Source organism: Macrobrachium rosenbergii, chromosome 43 (assembly GCF_040412425.1).
Source record: "Macrobrachium rosenbergii isolate ZJJX-2024 chromosome 43, ASM4041242v1, whole genome shotgun sequence".
Taxonomy (NCBI): domain Eukaryota; kingdom Metazoa; phylum Arthropoda; class Malacostraca; order Decapoda; family Palaemonidae; genus Macrobrachium; species Macrobrachium rosenbergii.
In genome coordinates this window covers 30227988-30245690 of record NC_089783.1, presented here as the reverse complement: position 1 = coordinate 30245690, position 17703 = coordinate 30227988, and the positions used below count along the sequence as shown (strand labels likewise).

At 41.0% G+C, this 17703-nt stretch overlaps 1 protein-coding gene across 1 annotated transcript in view; it reads left to right on the top strand.

Annotated features, from left to right (window-relative positions):
• Window positions 1-12747, top strand: part of LOC136828727 (uncharacterized) — a 29419-nt gene extending 16672 nt beyond the window's left edge. The window contains exon 3 of the mRNA XM_067086880.1: window positions 7906-12747. Coding sequence (XP_066942981.1) covers window positions 11712-12263 — 552 coding nt within the window. The 5' untranslated portion in view covers window positions 7906-11711 and the 3' untranslated portion in view covers window positions 12264-12747. The remainder of the gene's footprint in view (window positions 1-7905) is intronic.
• Window positions 12748-17703: the final 4956 nt, after the last annotated feature.

The following is a 17703-nucleotide window of genomic DNA, read 5'->3' as shown; positions in this document are numbered from 1 at the left end:
AAGTGAAATATCCGGGGATAGAGATAAGAATGAGCTTAAAAGGGGAAGCTTTAGAAGTAACAGAGGGAATAGATAGAGATAAACTTAAGGGTAAAGAGGGTTCAAAGATAATCCTATCCAAACTAGATGCACTTCAGGCAGTTTCATCAAAACCTGTCTGCTCTGGCTCTGACAGGGAACAAACTGTTAAGAGATTGCTCAGAAAGAAGGGCTTTTCAAAAGCAGCTTCAGACTTGCCAAGTGCAGAAGGCAATCTTCAGAAAATGTCTACCAGGCTAAATGGACCATCTTCAGGTCATGGTATAGAAGACAATGTTTCCTCTACTAAAACCCCTATAGCATAAATAGCGGATTTTCTGCTATATCTGCGAACTTCTAGAGGTCTCTCCACTTTCACCGTAAAAGGGTACAGACCGATGCTAATCTCTGTCTTCTCCCACAGAGGAATGAATTTATCCTCCAACCAAGATTTGTTGGATAAAGTCCTTTGAATCAGTCAAGCAAAAGGAAACTTCCTTAGTCTCCTGGAACCTAGACATTGTCCTTAGATGACTATCCAGTCCTTGCTTTGAACCCATACAATCTATTTCTTTAAGAGCTCTTACTAGTAAGATCCTTTTCCTGGTTGCTTTGGCAACAGCGAAGAGGGTCAGTGAGATTCATGGTTTAGTTAGAAGAATTGTCAGTTCCCAAGGAAATGCAGTTTGTTCTTTTTCCTTGGGATCCTTGGCTAAGAACAAAACACCATTGAAACCTGGCCTTGTTCTTCTGCTATTAAAAGCTTGTCTGAAGTTGTGGGTCCAGCTGAAGAGGAGTGTGTGCTCTGTCCTGTGAGGGGCCTTTAAATATTACCTCCACAGAACGAAGTCTATTCGTGAGACTTAAGCAGTCTTTGGTGTTCTGTGAAAAATCCCTCACAGCCTTTGTCTGAGAATGCCCTGGCATTCTTTCTCGGAGACCTCATATCCGAAGTGCACACCATGGTTGGAGAAGAGTTTTTTCCTCGTGTAAAATGAAAGCTCATGAGATACGGGCAGTCACTACAGTACTTCCTTAGTGTTTAAGCGAAATTGATCCCTAGCGTCTATCTTACAATTGACTTTTTGGAAATGCAACTCTGTTTTTGCTTCCCATTACTTAAGGGATATAGAAACAGTAGATGATCAGTGCAGTACCTTGGGTCTGCTTTATATTGCTGGCGTGATGTTGGGTGTTGAGTCCTAGGGGAGCCTGGGAGTACCGTGTACTTGGAGCACCCTCCAGTCTTTTCTTTTTAATGGTTGGGTACTGGTGTTTTTAGTATTGATTTGGTGGTTTTTGGTGACTATTTTTGTTCTGGTTATTTTGCATGGTACTGCAGCCTTGGCAGGGGCAACTTATATTCTTTGCTAGCCATCGGAATTGGTCCATCACTGCAAAGCATCCACTGTAGTAGTAGGTGCTTCAGGCTATACCACCTTGCCTCTACATAAGATGAGCGCAAACCAGAGGCAGTATCTCTCTTATCAGGTAAGGAAACAACAAACATTGATTCAGTGGTAGCAATTTTTTATTCTCAAATTCATTACCATTAATAATGTTTTGGGGTAGATATGTCCAAGCCTTCCCACCTCCTATCAATGTGGGGATCAGCTAGGTAATTACTGAGAAAGTTATTTATATAAAAATGACATTTTTATAATAAAATAGTTTATATACTTACCAAGTAATTACATGATCGGAGCCCCCCCGAGATCTGAGGAGTGCCCTCCAGCTCCTGACCAGTTTAGTTATCTGGCACCAGCTCCTGATTGTCTGGCCCAAAATCTTCCCTTATCCTTGGCCCTGGGGAAGAGTGGGAAGCTTTCTTTTAAGTTGGAATTTTCAGGTATTACCTGAGCAGGGTGGGAAGCACAGGGGACCATTCATAACCTATATTGTTCTGACGAGGACCCTTTTTTCGCCCTCTTAAGAGTGCATTGATATTCTTCATGTATAGACTTTGAGACCATTTTTAGTTTCAGGAGAGCATTGGGCCTACTTTAAGTGAAAGCTAAAGATGTTAGAACAACTTCTACCTCATTAGCCTTCATGCATATACGCCCCTTACGTCCATCCTACATTCGACCTACTGGAAGTGTAATCGATTTTCGCTTCTCACCTCTTCAGAAAGTTTAAAAGTTTAAACAGTGTTAAAAATTTTTTTGCACTACCTTTGATTATTAGTAACTGGCTTAGCATCGTGGAAGGACGCATAGGATTTTCTTCTATCTCTTCACCTTGTAGTAAGGTGCCAAGTTTTGTGAGAGGCGGGGGTTACAGTGTACCTGGAGCACGCACCACTCTGTGGGTGGGTCGTGGTCTTTATTTTAGTGCAGGTGACAGTGTTATCTGGTTGTTTTATTGTGGTACTGCACCTAGGGCAAGGGCACTTTTTGAAGTTTAGCTAACCTTTGGTTAACGCCTTTGCTGCAAAACTTCTATTTATGCTTTGCTAGCCATCGGACTCCTCCTTCGCTGCAAAGCTGTCACTTAAGTAGCAGACGCCCCTGGCTATACCGCCACGTTGCTGCAAGTTGAGTTGATCACAGCCAGAGGTGGTTTTCTACTGCAGGCTCTCTTAACTAATAAGGAATGACAAGCAGTTTCAATGCTAACAGCATTTTCTATTTCAAAATCATTAGGTATCTTAGTGTTTTGGAATAGAGTATGTCCATGTATCCCACCTCCTGTCAATGTGGGAATCAGCTATGTAATTACTGTACTTGGAAAGTTACTTATATAAAAATAACATTTGTATGATTATTTTAAGATAAAGTTTTATATATACTTATAAAAAGTAATTATATGATTGGGGCCCTCCCGCCTCCCCTCCGATGGACATAGGGCATAAACAGAATGAGGTTGTGTAAGTTGTTCCTGGTATTCCGGTTAGTGCGTGGGGCCAGTTGTCTGCACTGAACTTTGAAGCGTTACCTGCAAATTTTTTCATTTAAGCTGCTGTGCAAGAGGAAACTATAGCTGTATATATAAAACTTAAAATTTTATCATAAAAATGTCATTTTTCTTAGGTATACAAACCAGTCTTTTATATAGTTCAATTCCACCTCAGCAGCCCTGCTCAGTTCCTGCAGCCAAAGGAAAAAAGTAAATGTGATAGTCATTGAGTAAGGGTTGCTCCCCCACTCAGCCCTTGTCTCCACCTATTAACTTTGTAGGACTGATTCCAACTTGCTCGGAAGGATACTTCTATATAAAAGCTCTGATTTGTATACCTAGGAAAGTTACAAATTACTTTCAAAAATTTTTTTTCCTACTGTTAACTATTGTTTAGTTTCAAGTAGCCATTGAGGGTTTTGGTTTATCTCCTTGTTACTAACTTTGTAGGACTGATTCCAACTTTCTCTGAAGGATACTTCTATATAAAAGCTCTGATTTGTATACCTAGGAAAATTACAAAGTACTTTCAAAAATTTTTTTTCCTACTATTAACTACTGTTTAGTTTCAAGTAGCCATTGAGGGTTTTGGTTTATCTCCTTTTAACTAGTAATAAGGTGTAATACAGTGCAATAGTTTTTCAACGTATGGAATAGACCATTTTTGAAATTTCCCTTTTCTGTAAAAGCTGAAGCTAACAACCTAATGATTTCCTGAGTACAGGGATCGGAAGGTTTTAATAACTTAAAAAATGAGATTTTTATCTATTGTAATTTAGCTGTTCATTGCCTTGCTAGCACCAATATTTTCAGTACTTTGGAAGATAAGCAGAGAGAAGTTATACAACAAGTGAAAATACTGACCCCTGGAAGTAGGGAGAATTAATTTTAAATAGTTGAATATCTGATCTGTGGTTCCATTTCTCAAAACATTAATCTTTTTAGGTTTTTCCTGCTCATGTGGAGTTTCACCCACTCAGTGATTTTTTACATGCTGCGCTTTTGTTTGTCTTCTCTGACTATAGGGAAATGAATTTGGCTGCCCGTCAAATAACTTTCTAGCAAATGTTTCCACACTGGAGAGGGAGCACGACTCTCCGAAACTTTGTGCAATTGAATATATTTTTTTTATCCAATCTGTTGTTTTTTCAGGTTTCTAGCAAATACAGCCTCCACTGTATGCCTGCCATAGTAGAGGTATAGTTTCAAATACTGATTATACTATACATTTACTATCCTAGTAGATATAGTATAGAGGAACCTATTATCCAGAATCATCAGGACTAAAAGTGTCCTGGATAACTGGCCCAAGGTTAATTTAGTCAGCTTTGATGAAGTCATAATAATGAATAGATGTAAGTTATAAATAATGATTACATATACGAAAAACACATCAAATGTTAAATATTTTGAAAATGTTTAGGAAGCATGAATATTTAGTAAAGAAAGTGAAATGTTAAATTCACTAGATATCTGACAAAATTACTGAGTTGGTTATAACCTTATCCCTTAAGTGCAGGTGTGGCCAATGGATTGATTTCATTACAAATGTACTCATTATGAAAAAGTAATTATTATTGAATGAAAAGCTAAAAGTTTTACACTGTAGGTTCTCAAATCTCTTATCAGAAAGTGTTAACTGTGCTAATCGTAGGTTAGCTGAACATTTTTTATGGGAAACTGTAAATAATACTATATGAAAAATATATTTGATGGTTAAGGAAACTAACTGAATGTATAGTACAGGGTAATAAGTAAAACAAAATAGTTCAATGTTTCATTTGAAGGAAATCTGACAAATCACATTGGTAGGTTGTGCTTTCCTAAATAGTTTAAATATTAAATGCTGGAATAAGCTAGCCTGCATATTAAATGAATAAAAGTTTCTTATGACAGGATTGTGTGATCATTAGAAAGAGCAGTATTAATTAGTAAAATGTCTGAGATGTTTTGTTTTAATGATTGTTGAATATAGCCTAATTAAATTTTTTGAGATAAGAGCCTGAACTAGGCTATTTAGCCATATCGACTCATAGGTAGGATTAAATTATCAATACATTATAGTACTGTAGACCTGTTTTATTCTTAATAAAAATTTTTCAACATTATCTTCATGCTACAGTAGATTTTGTTGAAACAAAATTAAAAAACCAAGTCACTAAAAACTAATTGCCTGTATCATCTTTACATTCACCATCGGTCACCAGTCCTGCTTGGGTAAAAAAATGGTCAAGAAACTGCAAATTTATTTCATTCAGTGGCAGATCTATTTTTTTTTTTGGATAACATTGGTTACCGTACTTTTGAAGAGGAGAGTTGGCCAAAATATTTTTATATTCAAAATCTACTATATTAGCAATTTAAAGTCCTGTAAACTATCTGCAATGCTCAGTTTATATACTGTATATGAATGTTTGATGTACATCAGCTGACTGCAAATAATTCCTGTAGTGGCCATAGAGGCTTGATGACTTCTGTATAATCAGCATTTCAGGATAGATGGATAACAGGCTCTGTATACTGTATATATACTGTACTTGTACATTGTTTGGAGGAATATATCATGCTTGATATTTCTCTGCTTTAGATTGATCTGAGAGATAAACATTCATTGTATAAAGCATGTGCAACATCCAGAAAGGGTGTTTTAATTAATCATTAATCTATAATGCTTAGAATTGTGTAACACCTACAGTACTTGCTGTGAACTGAAGACAGTGCAATATTCTGTTAGATGTGAAGTGATCTAAATGGGATGTACTTTTTTTTTTTTTAACTGTGTATGCAGAATACTGTACTAATACAACATCAAGAATGTAAATGTTTGAACTTTAGACTGACCCCTTGAGCCCTGTATTAGTTCTCAGTGATGAGCAGAAGCCACATACAGTATACCAGAACCTCAAATTGTTGTTTGTTACGAACTTCAGTAAACATTGCTTGTATATAGGAAGTCTTCTAGTAGTGTGTGTAACGAATTGCCATCTGGGTAGTAATACCATAATACTGTACAGTAGTGGTATTATTTCCAAAGACCTTGTTATCTAAAAAATTAAAAGCATCCCATAGTAGCGTTTTACACAATCTGGAAATGGCAGAAGTTTTCTTATAATGTATCCAAACAATGTTGGTATGAAAATCTGTTGGGAACTTATTACAGTAGTTGGTTTTATACATCAGTGTTGGTTTTATACATCAGTGCTGCCAAGAAGGAAATTTTTCTTTGTTTGTGCAAGGCATTGAGTTTTCCTGCCCTATGTAGACCCTACCTAACCTACTTTTCATATGTAATAGAAAGTACTAGGGTCTCTCAATTTAAAAAGGGTGGAGAGTGGTTAAATATGGTGTTTTCCTGCTGTTATTGCAGTGATGACATTCAAGGTTATTCCCTCTTAGGAAGAGAATTAAATATCTTGAAACATGCTGCTGCAAACACACCTGCAATTCAAATTGTATTGAGAATGAGAATACAGATGGTGGGAGATTGAAAAACTACTCGATTCTTTCTCGAGTTAAAAACAAGAAGCCAGTTGCTGCTTCTGGGGGCTTATGCAGAAGAATATATATTTTGTATTGTATAAATGTTTGTTTTATATATGAATTAAAACAAAGTTTTATCTTAGCTGTGTTTTATATTTAAATATATATGAAAAGTTTGATCTTGGCTGTGTTTTATATTTAAATACAGTAATTAGAAGCTGAAAATAAGTGTTTTGGTTAGGAATGGCTTAATAAGGTAAAAAATGAAAATTAGGTGTGTGTGTGAGCGTGTTTGGATGAATTAAAAATAATTATACTTTAGTTGGACAAGGTTGTCATCATCATCATCATCAATACAGTATTGGTTATTTACAAGACCACTAATTCTACTTTAGAGTAGCCATTGGATCATCCAAATGATCTTCATTGAAAACTACAAATTGGAGAAGTGGGATCATTAAGAGGGTTACATTTTGTCAACAGGAGAGTTAGTTGAATAAGTAACAGAGGATTTGGGTGGAAGCCAAAGGTAATGTTCCAGTAGACCTGCCTTGTAAAAACTGTCAAGGATAACAGATATGAAATGAAGACTGCTAGGGTTGGGGAAAAGCCATATGATAGTATATAAATCAGACTCAGTGGTTTTGCCAGATTATTTTGTAGTAATAATGATGATCCAGGATGATGGAAACTAATAGATTGTGCAAAATTATGTGAGCAACATTGGTTGAACATTGGATTAGCTCTGTTCCTATAAACGCTACAGTAGTTCACCTTAGAGGTGAGGAAACTGAGTGCTGAAAACAACTTTGCCCTCCTGATCCAGAGTTTGTTGCCATTTCATTTTTAATTGCTTTTATTTTATGGTGAGAGCAAGGTACGTACTGTGTTTGATTAAAGAGTAGGGTAAATGGAAGAGGTGGTGCAGGCAAGTGGGAGTGGAATAAAGGAAATGGTGTTAAATAGAGGCAGGACGACTCAGAGGTGTTGAATATGACACTGAAGGAAGTACTGCAGTACTCGCATGCAGAAGGCTTTTATTGAAATTTGTTTTGAATTATATAATTTAAATGCCTATATTCTATTGAGTTTTTAAGATGTAATTAGCTTGATTGGCATAATTATGAATTTGAAGTGCAGTTTTGAGAGGGAACTCGATATGGCATCTCTTACATACCTGCCCGGTAGACTTACTACTGTAGATTGCACTGACTTCGGTTTTTATTTTGGTTTCTTCAAAAACCTGTTATCCAACTTTAATGTTGCATTGCTCCTGTGGGTCAGCCTTTGGATAGTAAACTGCTCATCTGAAGTGTCAGGTAGAACTATTTTAATAATGATACATATACATCATGATGATGATAAAGGTGATGATTAGTGGAATTGTAGTACGAGATCTGTAAAAATTCTGTAATTAGGATTATAGTATCTTTTGACAATATTCAAAACTGCAGAATATAGGTTCCCAGGAAATTTATCTTGTTTCTGATATTGAATTATGTCTTTCAGGTTCCTTGGGTGTCAGAATAAGTGAGAGTCTGGAGCTGGCTCAAGACCTTTAACATCTATTCTGCCATGATCTCCAGATTCATCTGCACTTACCTTAATTTTTTTAATCTCAACTAAGAAATGTTTGTTGTACAGAATTCAGTTGCATTTTGAAACAATTGCTAGAAGAGGGTGGAAAGTAAGAAGGAAGAAAGAACTTGAAAGGAGGTACATTAACAGGAATGAAAGGGGGTGTAGCTAGGGGCTGAAGGGACTCTGCAAAGATCCTTAAATAATCCCTACAGTGCACCGCCTGAGATGCACTGACGGTACTAATCCCCCCAACAAGCAGGGCAAATCATAACCCTTGTAGACCCACAGCCAGGTGCCAATGGGTCTTCATACTTACATTAATCCCGTCATATATGTTACTTGTTGATATTTCAGATTCTTTATGTATCTCATTGTATGCTTCATTGTTCAGCCTGTTTGCTGATATATATACTTGCCTTTTACATGTTCTGTAATGCATATAGTTTTTACACCTGTTAACAAACACAACCTTCGTATGGACGCAGTGGGAGCCCTCAGGTCGCCTGCTACCTTTCCATCTGTTTGCTGTATTATAAACATATGTCAAGAATAATAAGGATCAGTCTTTCACTTCTGACATTTCTTGAACCTCACACTGGTGACCCCGGAAAAGGGAAAGGTAGCGCGGTTTTGGCCCAGCCATTAACGGACTAAATACGGCCGCAGCCTACCATCAGAGAGCCTTTAGCGGACTAACTACTGCTCAAAGTTTAGGCCTCTGATAGCTCCCTCCCTGGCAGAAGCCGTGCCATTAACGGACTAAATATGGGGTACCCAAAAAGGGCACGCTTTGGCACTTCGTTCGACCACTCGAACAATCGGCACCATTAATGGACTCAATACGGCGTATTTTCACGCGTTTGGTGCGTTAGTAATAAAGATGTCAGAAGCTGAACCTCAGTGTGAACCTGCGAGCATCGTCTGTACGCAGCTCTCGCCAACATAGCCAGACGCAGTCAAACTTCACTGCTTTCGTGGCAGAACACGGCATCATGGTTCTTGCGCGCAGATGTGCACTTTCGCATGGCGTGCATCTCAGACGATGCTATCAAATCCGACATCACCATGATGGCTCTCCCAGAAGAGGTGTTCAACAGAATCTCCCCCTGGCTCGACGTGCAACCAGACAAGGTCACATACGCGGCCTTGAAAGATAAACTGATGCAATCTTACTCCATGCTTGTGACCAAGAGTGCTCAGCTACCTGTTATCCCAGCCCCTCGGAGAAGCATCACCCAAGGAAGCCTGGGACAAACTACGGGGGTTGGTAACACTGCCAGGCCGCAACAAAAACGGGAGAAGAACAGCAAATTTGACAAAAGCATTCTTCCTTCGGCGCCTCCCGCAGGGAGTTAGGCGCCAGATAAGGGATGCAGGCACCCTCGACATGGACGCCTTAGTCGACGATGCCCAGAAACTATACGAGGCCACCAAAGCCTCAAAAAATGCCGCTGCCCTCGCAGCTACCGCCCTGGGAGCCTGCAGCCTGATGGAGAACGACAATGACGGAGACATCAATGCCATTTACAGAAAGAAGACACCACTCGGGGAACACAGGACATGGTCAAACTCGGCGTGGTGCTTATTCCACAGAAAGTTTGGAACTGATGCCAGAAAGAGCAGGCTTCCTGTTCCTTCACAAAAAAACAACAAAAGCGGCCACAAGTAACATCTGTGGCCGCGAAATCCAACTCCCCACGGCCAGCAGGTATCTTCATCAGAGACGAAATTTCCGAATGGCGCGGATGTAAAGTTCCCCCTGCTGGGCGAAGATTTCTTAGGACACCACGGACTTCTAGTCAAAGTCACAAGACAACGCCTCCTCGGCACAGGAACCTGCCATTCCTTCAGCTCTCCACCGGACCAGGAATGCCCACCATCTGCTCCACGGCAACGGCTACACGTCCCTTCTACAATAGTTCCTGGATGTATTCAAACTAGAGCTACGCCAGTCACCTGGGGCTTCAGCAAAGCACGGCATTTTCCATTGCATCGACACGACAGGCCCACCAACCCATGCCAAGTTCCGACGACTGTCCCCACAGAAGTTACAAGATGCCAAGCGGGCCTTCACAGGGATGGAATGGAGGGGCGTCTGTAAAAAAGCATCAGGCCTGTAGGCGTCTCCCCTCCACGTGGCAAAGAAATCCGATGGTTCATGGAGGCCCTGTGGGGGCCATCAGCGTTTGAATTTACTGACAACACCAGATCACTACCCCCTCCCTAACATGCAAGACATGACAGGCGCCCTCCACGGAGCGAAGATTTTCTCCAAGATGGACGTGCTGAAGTCATACTTCCAAGTCCTTGTGCATCCCAGTGACGTCCCAAAGACTGCCATCATCACGCCCTTCGGGAGCTACACATTTTCCTATTCCACCTTTGGTCTCGGGAACGCAGGTGCCACATTCCAGTGCGTGATGGACACCATCTTGGGGGATCTGCCTTTCTGCATCTGCCATGGCAACAACATTCTCATCTTCTCCAGGTCTCCAGAGGAACACCTTCGTCACATCCACGCCATCCTGAAACGTCTGCAGGGCAGCAGACTAGTCGTCAGGTTCGACAAGTGCATTTTTGGGAAAGAAAAAGTAGACGTCCTCGGCCACGAGATTTCCCCAGCAGGAGTGTGCCCCACTGCCCCTAAAGTAAGAGCTATAGAGAACTTCCCTTCAGGAATTTCTTGGGATGATAAACTACTACCGACGTTTCATCCCCGGTGACGCCTGCACTATGTACTCCAACAACAATCCTGAAGGGCAAATCAAAAACACTCCTGGAGGGGACCAAATTCACAATCTTGACAGATCACGTGTGGTCTGCAAGGCAACAGCAGCACCTGACCGTCATCTCCAAATTCGGGTGCATCATCAACTCTGTCCCTGGAAGGAAAAACCTGGTGGCCAACACCCTGTTGAGGGTAGAAATCAATTCCCTTCACCTTGGCATGAGCTACGAAGACCTGGCAAGAGAACAAGCAGCGGACCCAGAGACAGCAAACTACGGGACGGCAGTGACGGCTCTTAAGGGGGAAAATTTCCCTTGAGCAAGCTCGAATCCAACTCTCCTCTGCGATACCAGCACAAGCCGCCCACTCCTGGTGCCCACTTCGAGGAGAAAGCAGCTGTTCGACATAGTCCACAGTCTCTCCTATCCATCACGGGGCACAACGGCGCGCCTCATGACTAACACGTTCGTCTGGCATGGCATCAACAAGGACGTTTGCCAGTGGGCAAGGAGCTGCATCCCATGCCAGGCAAGCAAAATGTCCTGGCACACACAGTCCGGGGTCAGCGACTTCCCCCAGCCTCGTCAGCGTTTTGGCCACATCCACCTTGACGTCTTCGGGCCCCTTCCGCAATCAGGATAAGCCAGATACCTCCTAATAATCTTAGACTGCTCCACCCGCTGGCCCGAGGCAACCCCAATGGAGGAGGCATCAACAGCATCAGGTGCAGGAGGCCCTCCTCTTCAGTTGGATCAGCTGTTTCAAAAGTGCCAGACAGCATCACGACGGAAAGGGGTCCAGCCTTCCTGTCAAAACTCGGGTCTCCTTGTCATGCCTGATGGGTACAACTCTACACGGAACAATGGCCTACTACCCTAATCGAACGGTATGGTAGAGAGGGCGCACCGCTCTCTTGAGGCAGCTCTCAAGGCACACTGTACCAACGAGAGGTGGAAGGAACAGCTGGCCAGGGTCTTGCTGGATCTCCGCACCGCACTGAAGGCAAATGGTGACGCCTCCCCTGCTGAAAAAGTCTATGGGGGAGACACTGGCTGTCCCCGGAGAATTCTTCCCGCCTTCGGCCGACGGTGCTGACGCTCCCCTCCCGAGGTTGAGGGAACTCACACAGAAGTTCTCACCCTGCCGTAAGACCTTCACCAACAGAACCACCACCTACAGCCCACCCTCCTTACACTCCTGCACCTACATCTTCGTCAGGGTGGAAGCCCGTCGGCCGCCCTTAACCAGGCCCTACAGGGGTCCCCACCGAGTCATCAGAGGGGCTGCCAAGGCATACCTTCTTGACATTCACGGGCAGGGAGACTGGATCACCATCAACAGGCTGAAGCTGGCATTCCTGTTGGACAGCGAAGTATGCGAGGAAGAAGGCAGGTGCCCCAGAGTTCCTCCTCGCAGACACACCCGCTACCCCACCAAAGCGGGGTCTGGGGTGGCCCAGGAAACACATCGAGCCAACCCCAGATGTTGTTGGTCCCACCCCACACCCACAGTTCTCCAAGAGCAGGGGCCCACTGCAACTGCCTCAGCATCTGTGTGATTAATGTTAATGAATGTTATTGGATGAAAATAATTGCTCCTCTAATCATTGTCTTGGTGGTGGGGGGGTGGAGTATTTGTAAGGGCATCAAGTCACCTCACCTTGTTGCTCCCTTCATATGTATATTAATCACGTCATATGTGTTATTTGTTGATATTCCAGATTATTTATCTCATTGTTAGCATCATTGTACGGCCTGTCCGTCTTATATATACTTGCCTTTTACATGTTCTGTAATGCATTGTCTTTTTATGCCTGTTAAACACGACCTTCATATGGACGCAGCTGGTGGGCCTCAGGTCGCCTGCTGCCTTTCCGTCCACTTTCTGTATTGTACAAACACCTGTCGAGAATAATAAAGGATCAGTCTTTCACTTCCTGACATTTCTTGAACCTCACACTCCAAGTCATAACTGCCAGCATTAGGAAACATACATACCACCACGAACTTCTCAATCTAAAAGAGATACATCTCTGACAGAAGCAGACATCCATACCAGAGAACCATATTTTAGTAAAGGAAGTGCACGTGACCTGACAGGTTGCATTGATTTTCACTATAAATATATGAAGCCTTACAAACAATACCTAACTTTCGTGCGGCCATTGCTGAAACTTGCGTCTACTTTTGAGAAATGTCAAAGGAGTCAAAAGTTACACCTAGAATAGTTAAAGCTTCAGACTCCTACAGTCCCATCCACCTGAAGGGGAGGAGGGGGTGGCAAATCTGTACAAGGTACGCTAATCAAGAATTTTCATTTCCTAGAATTCAGTCTCGTACCCGACTGCACCGACTACTGTACAACATTCACTGGTCTGGTCGGTGTCCCGATTGAAGCTAACGATTGGGTTGGATATAGAATTTAGGCCAAAGGCTAAGCACTGGGACATATGAGGTCATTCAGCACCGCATTGGAAATTAACAGTAAAAGGTCTGAAAGGTGTAACGGGGAAAACCTCGCAGTTGCACTATGAGTTGAATGTTAGGAGAGGCTGGAAAGTAAGATGGAAGAAAAAAAAATATGAAAGGAGGTCCAATAAAAGGAAAAAGAGAGGTTGCAGCTAGGGACCGAAGGCACGCTGCAAAGAACCTTTACAAAGTAATGTCTACAGTGCACCACATGAGGTGCCCTGCCGGCACTACCTCCCTATCGGTGATTGAGGCTTAGGGTAGTTTCATTTCTCATAAGTGGAGACTACTACACCTACTAGTGTTGCATCATCGGCACGTTGAACAATCTTGTTTTCCAGGCCAACATCATTTCTTGCTTACATTCTAACACGAGCCAGAACACTACCTTGAGGAACTCGACACAGTAGGTCTTGGTTCACTAAAGATCCCATCAACAGCAACTTGCTGCTGTCTATCTGTAAGGAAATCTTGATTACTTAAACATATCCACTTGCACAAAGATTCTGAAGTATATAAATAAGTGCCTTGTGATATACTAAATTGAAAGCAGCACTAAAATCTACTTGAATTACTCTGCAATCAAAAGCCTTATCAAGATTCTCTTGCAAATGGCATGTCAAATCTAAAAGAGCATTACAGGTACCTAACTGCTTCCTATAAGCATATCGACTATCAGCTAACAATCCTTATATACTCGTATATAATGGCGTAAAAATAAATTTTTCAGCAACTTTGGAGAGCGCAGGGAGAACAGACATTGGCCTGTAGATACTGCAGTCTGCACACGTCACTCTTTGGAACGGTCACTGTTACTAATCTTGAGCTCATCTGCAAAGATACTATAACAAAAATCTATAGAATCTAGTAATCTTCTTTAAAAACACAGAAACCATCAGGCTCTTCTCCACCCCAGCTATCTAGATTATCCAGAATTTTATTAACATCCCTAAAGCAAAATGCAAACTTAGTAAGAATAGGCTGATTGCTTAGCTTCAAAAGCTCGATGAAGCAGATCAGCCTTTTCCCTAGGGCCAGTAACCAATCTACCATCATCTTTTAGTAGTGGCGTAATGGAAGACGAGCTTGACCCATATATAGATGATGCCAATTAGGTCCACCACAGCTGGGCCAGTAGCTTCCTTTGTGAGAGGGTGCAAAAGAGAGAGCAGGTAGATATTGACTGCTAGTTTATTAATTGTTGTTGTTGTTGTTTTAGATTTAGCTGGCCTTGTGCCAGCACTGGCTCTTGCTCCTAGAGCAGCCCGTAACTAGTTTATTAAGGGAGCAGGCCGCTTATAAAGCGCCGTGCGGACGTCAGTACAAAGACATACAAGGACATACAGGTGACCCAAGGTCAATTGTTCTCTGTGAAACAGGACAGGTAAAAATGAACATATTTAGACACAGCAATACTCTGACACACGTACAATACAAAAGGGCACAAATGAGTAAGTAATAAATGCATATTTACATAAAACATGGCTAGGTATTGCGACCTAAGGTCAGGAGAAAAGGCACCGTAGAAAACGGGAGGTTCACTAAAGAAAACCCGTTGAGCGGGGACTTAACACCTTCATGTTTCCTCTTCAAGGAATTATTGTAATTTCTCCCAGCTGCAAGGCAAGTTCTATTTGCAGCATAGCAAGACTCAACAAAAATGGTGTAATTTTCATGTGAACAATTTTTTCTCCATGTGTTGAATTTGGTCTGTTTGTCATGGTAAGCTCGTTTACATAAATCATCAAACCATGGCTGGTCATTTGTCCTGAATTTGATAACCTTTCTAAGGACATACCATAAGACTTACTGGAAGCACGACGAGAGAATAACACTCATCCTGTAACAATACTTATCATAAGAGGAAGAGGTGGAAGTTAAATCTTGCTTAAGGACGAGACCGGAAATTGTAAACCCTGAACACATCTCGAGACCTGCTATTGCTTGTGTCTTGCCTCATACTTACTTATAATCCCAGTGTCTGTTGCTACACACAAATGAGGAAGAACCCTTGGGTTCAACACTTGAAACTAAAATCTTAAAGTTCAGAGAATGAACCAAGACTGCAGATAATAAGAGCAGCAGTTTTTCCAAAAACTGCACAAACTAAAGTTATGCGGTACTCTATTCCCACATTTATGAAATCCATAAAAAATCGTTAATGCTGACTCCAGCACGAACAGGACGCTAAGAAGAAAAAACTTTTTCACTCATCACAGAAAGACCTATGGATCTGAATACTGACACATACTGCCACTGTATCATTAATGACACTGATGCTCTTCAAATCGAATGACTTTCACTACCCTCATGCAGTAGCACTAATAACGACGACAAAAGTTTGCTACTTTAGTTATGTTTTTTTTTTTTCAATCGACAAATAAGGAGCATTTTTACCAGCTGAAATCGTATCACCATTGAAGGATATAAGGAGACAAAGTGGCATGAACTCCTAATTAGATTAAGGTCCTTAGAAGTTGTAGTATCCCAGAGAGGACCCTGGATCAACAATGGAAAAACAAATGCCATGATGCAGAACACTACGCTGCGCTGTAAAAACAAACATCAATGGACACAAGAAGAAAGCAGTAGAAAGTGACAGGAAAGTGAAACCACCCTAGAAGCTCAGTGACTGCTATTTTTGTTTTAGGGAACTCTCCCTAAAAACACTTACATCTCTCCATCCTATGCATTTCAGGGCCGTGTCTAATAGATTTTCGTCGATAAAATTTTCACGAAACATCGGATGTGGGTTGAATTTGGAAATAGCTATTTGAAACCACAGCCTAATAACAATTAAGGCACTTATGAGTCGAAGAAATTTAAAAGGAAACTTAGCTAAATTTAGCAAGCACCCAGAGATGCAATTTGTGACGTAAACTATACTACCAGACGTAATAGCAAGGTTCCCAGTGATATGATAATGATTGTAGAAACAAATTTGACACTCTTGTACAATAAGCAATACCTTGCATTGGAGATGTGATAATTAGCGAGACTGTAAGATAATATACTATATTAAATGGATAATAATCTAAACATTTATTTACTTTGACTGTACAGATAAAAAAAGAAATTGTTGGAGATTTTGTCTAAGCTTAACCGAGTTGAAACTACTACGTCTTTGCGTCTTAGCGCCCGTCACCTAAATAGGCGACCATAGCAGCTGAAACCAAAGATAGGAACAGATTTGAGTTAAAACCCCCACACACACAAAACTTGCTATAGAGAGTGTCATTATTATTGAGAGTAGTAACAGTTTTACGTTCATAGCACCGAGGCACGCCTGCATCAAATTCCAGTATTAAAGGAAAGGCTAGGCAAATCATTGTTGAGAATGATATTATTACGGTTTCCATTGGTGATACCACGGGTAATGAATAAGAATTTGTTATATATACATATGACAATATTATAGTAAAGGATTTTGGAAAATATACATATGGCAATATTACTATTTTCATAGTACAATTTTACGTTGACTCTAGGAATACCTAGCTAGACTCACTGATAACCACTCAACAGTCCCACAAAACACAGTGTCAGTTTCAAATAAATGAATCGAGCGCATAGAAACAACTTCAAACACAGAGGCACACAAATAAAATAATAAAGGGGGAGTAGTGTGCTATACCAAGCACTGTGGATTTATTATGGGATTGATCATGTATTAAGGAAGTTAAGGTTAAAACACTTGTGTTATTAACAGGGCTAAGTAGGCACACGTGAACCGGAACTTTGAGACAATATGAAGCAACAGAAACCCCAGGGTAACAATGGTTTTCACAGAGAGAGAGAGAGAGAGAGAGAGAGAGAGAGAGAGAGAGAGAGAGAGAGAGAGAGAGAGTGTGTGTGTCTTAGTGCATATTTCAAGTTAAAGGAAACTTGAATTGCGCCATGGAACTATATTACACAATGTTCTCATTTGATGCCCATTACCTTATTGTACTCTACTTGAGACAGGACTCAACGAAGAGAGAGAATGTAGGGTAGGTGTTTGAGTGTGTGAAGCAATAATACTATACTATCACGATCTGAGTCTTCATTCATAAAGTATATGGGCAGTGTGTCTAGTAAAGTACGTCATACTACAGTATCAGTGAGTGGGAGGGCCTTCGGTAATGAAGTTTTACTAGCCTCTATGTACACTCGGCAAGAAAAGTGAAGATACAGTTTTCTTTAGATTTCGTTCATCGAATTTTTATTTTTTTCTTACAGAAAACACATAATCTCGGTAAATTTACTCTAGAATATGAAAATACAATGCAAATTATATCATATATGTAAATCTGCAAAACAAAAACGTTCAGATACTTAAAAACACCATGCATGTCCGAAGTAATCAGAATTTCTCAGATGACTTCGTTCATAGAGATCTAAAAGATAGTGTGTGAATATCTCGGTGTAGTACTCTTTATCAGAACGGCAATATTTACTCGTTTTCCGTTATGGACAGGCTTATTATTGCATCATCATACGAGGTAGTGATAATTTCTTTAATTTTCACACATTCATATTTGTATTTCACGG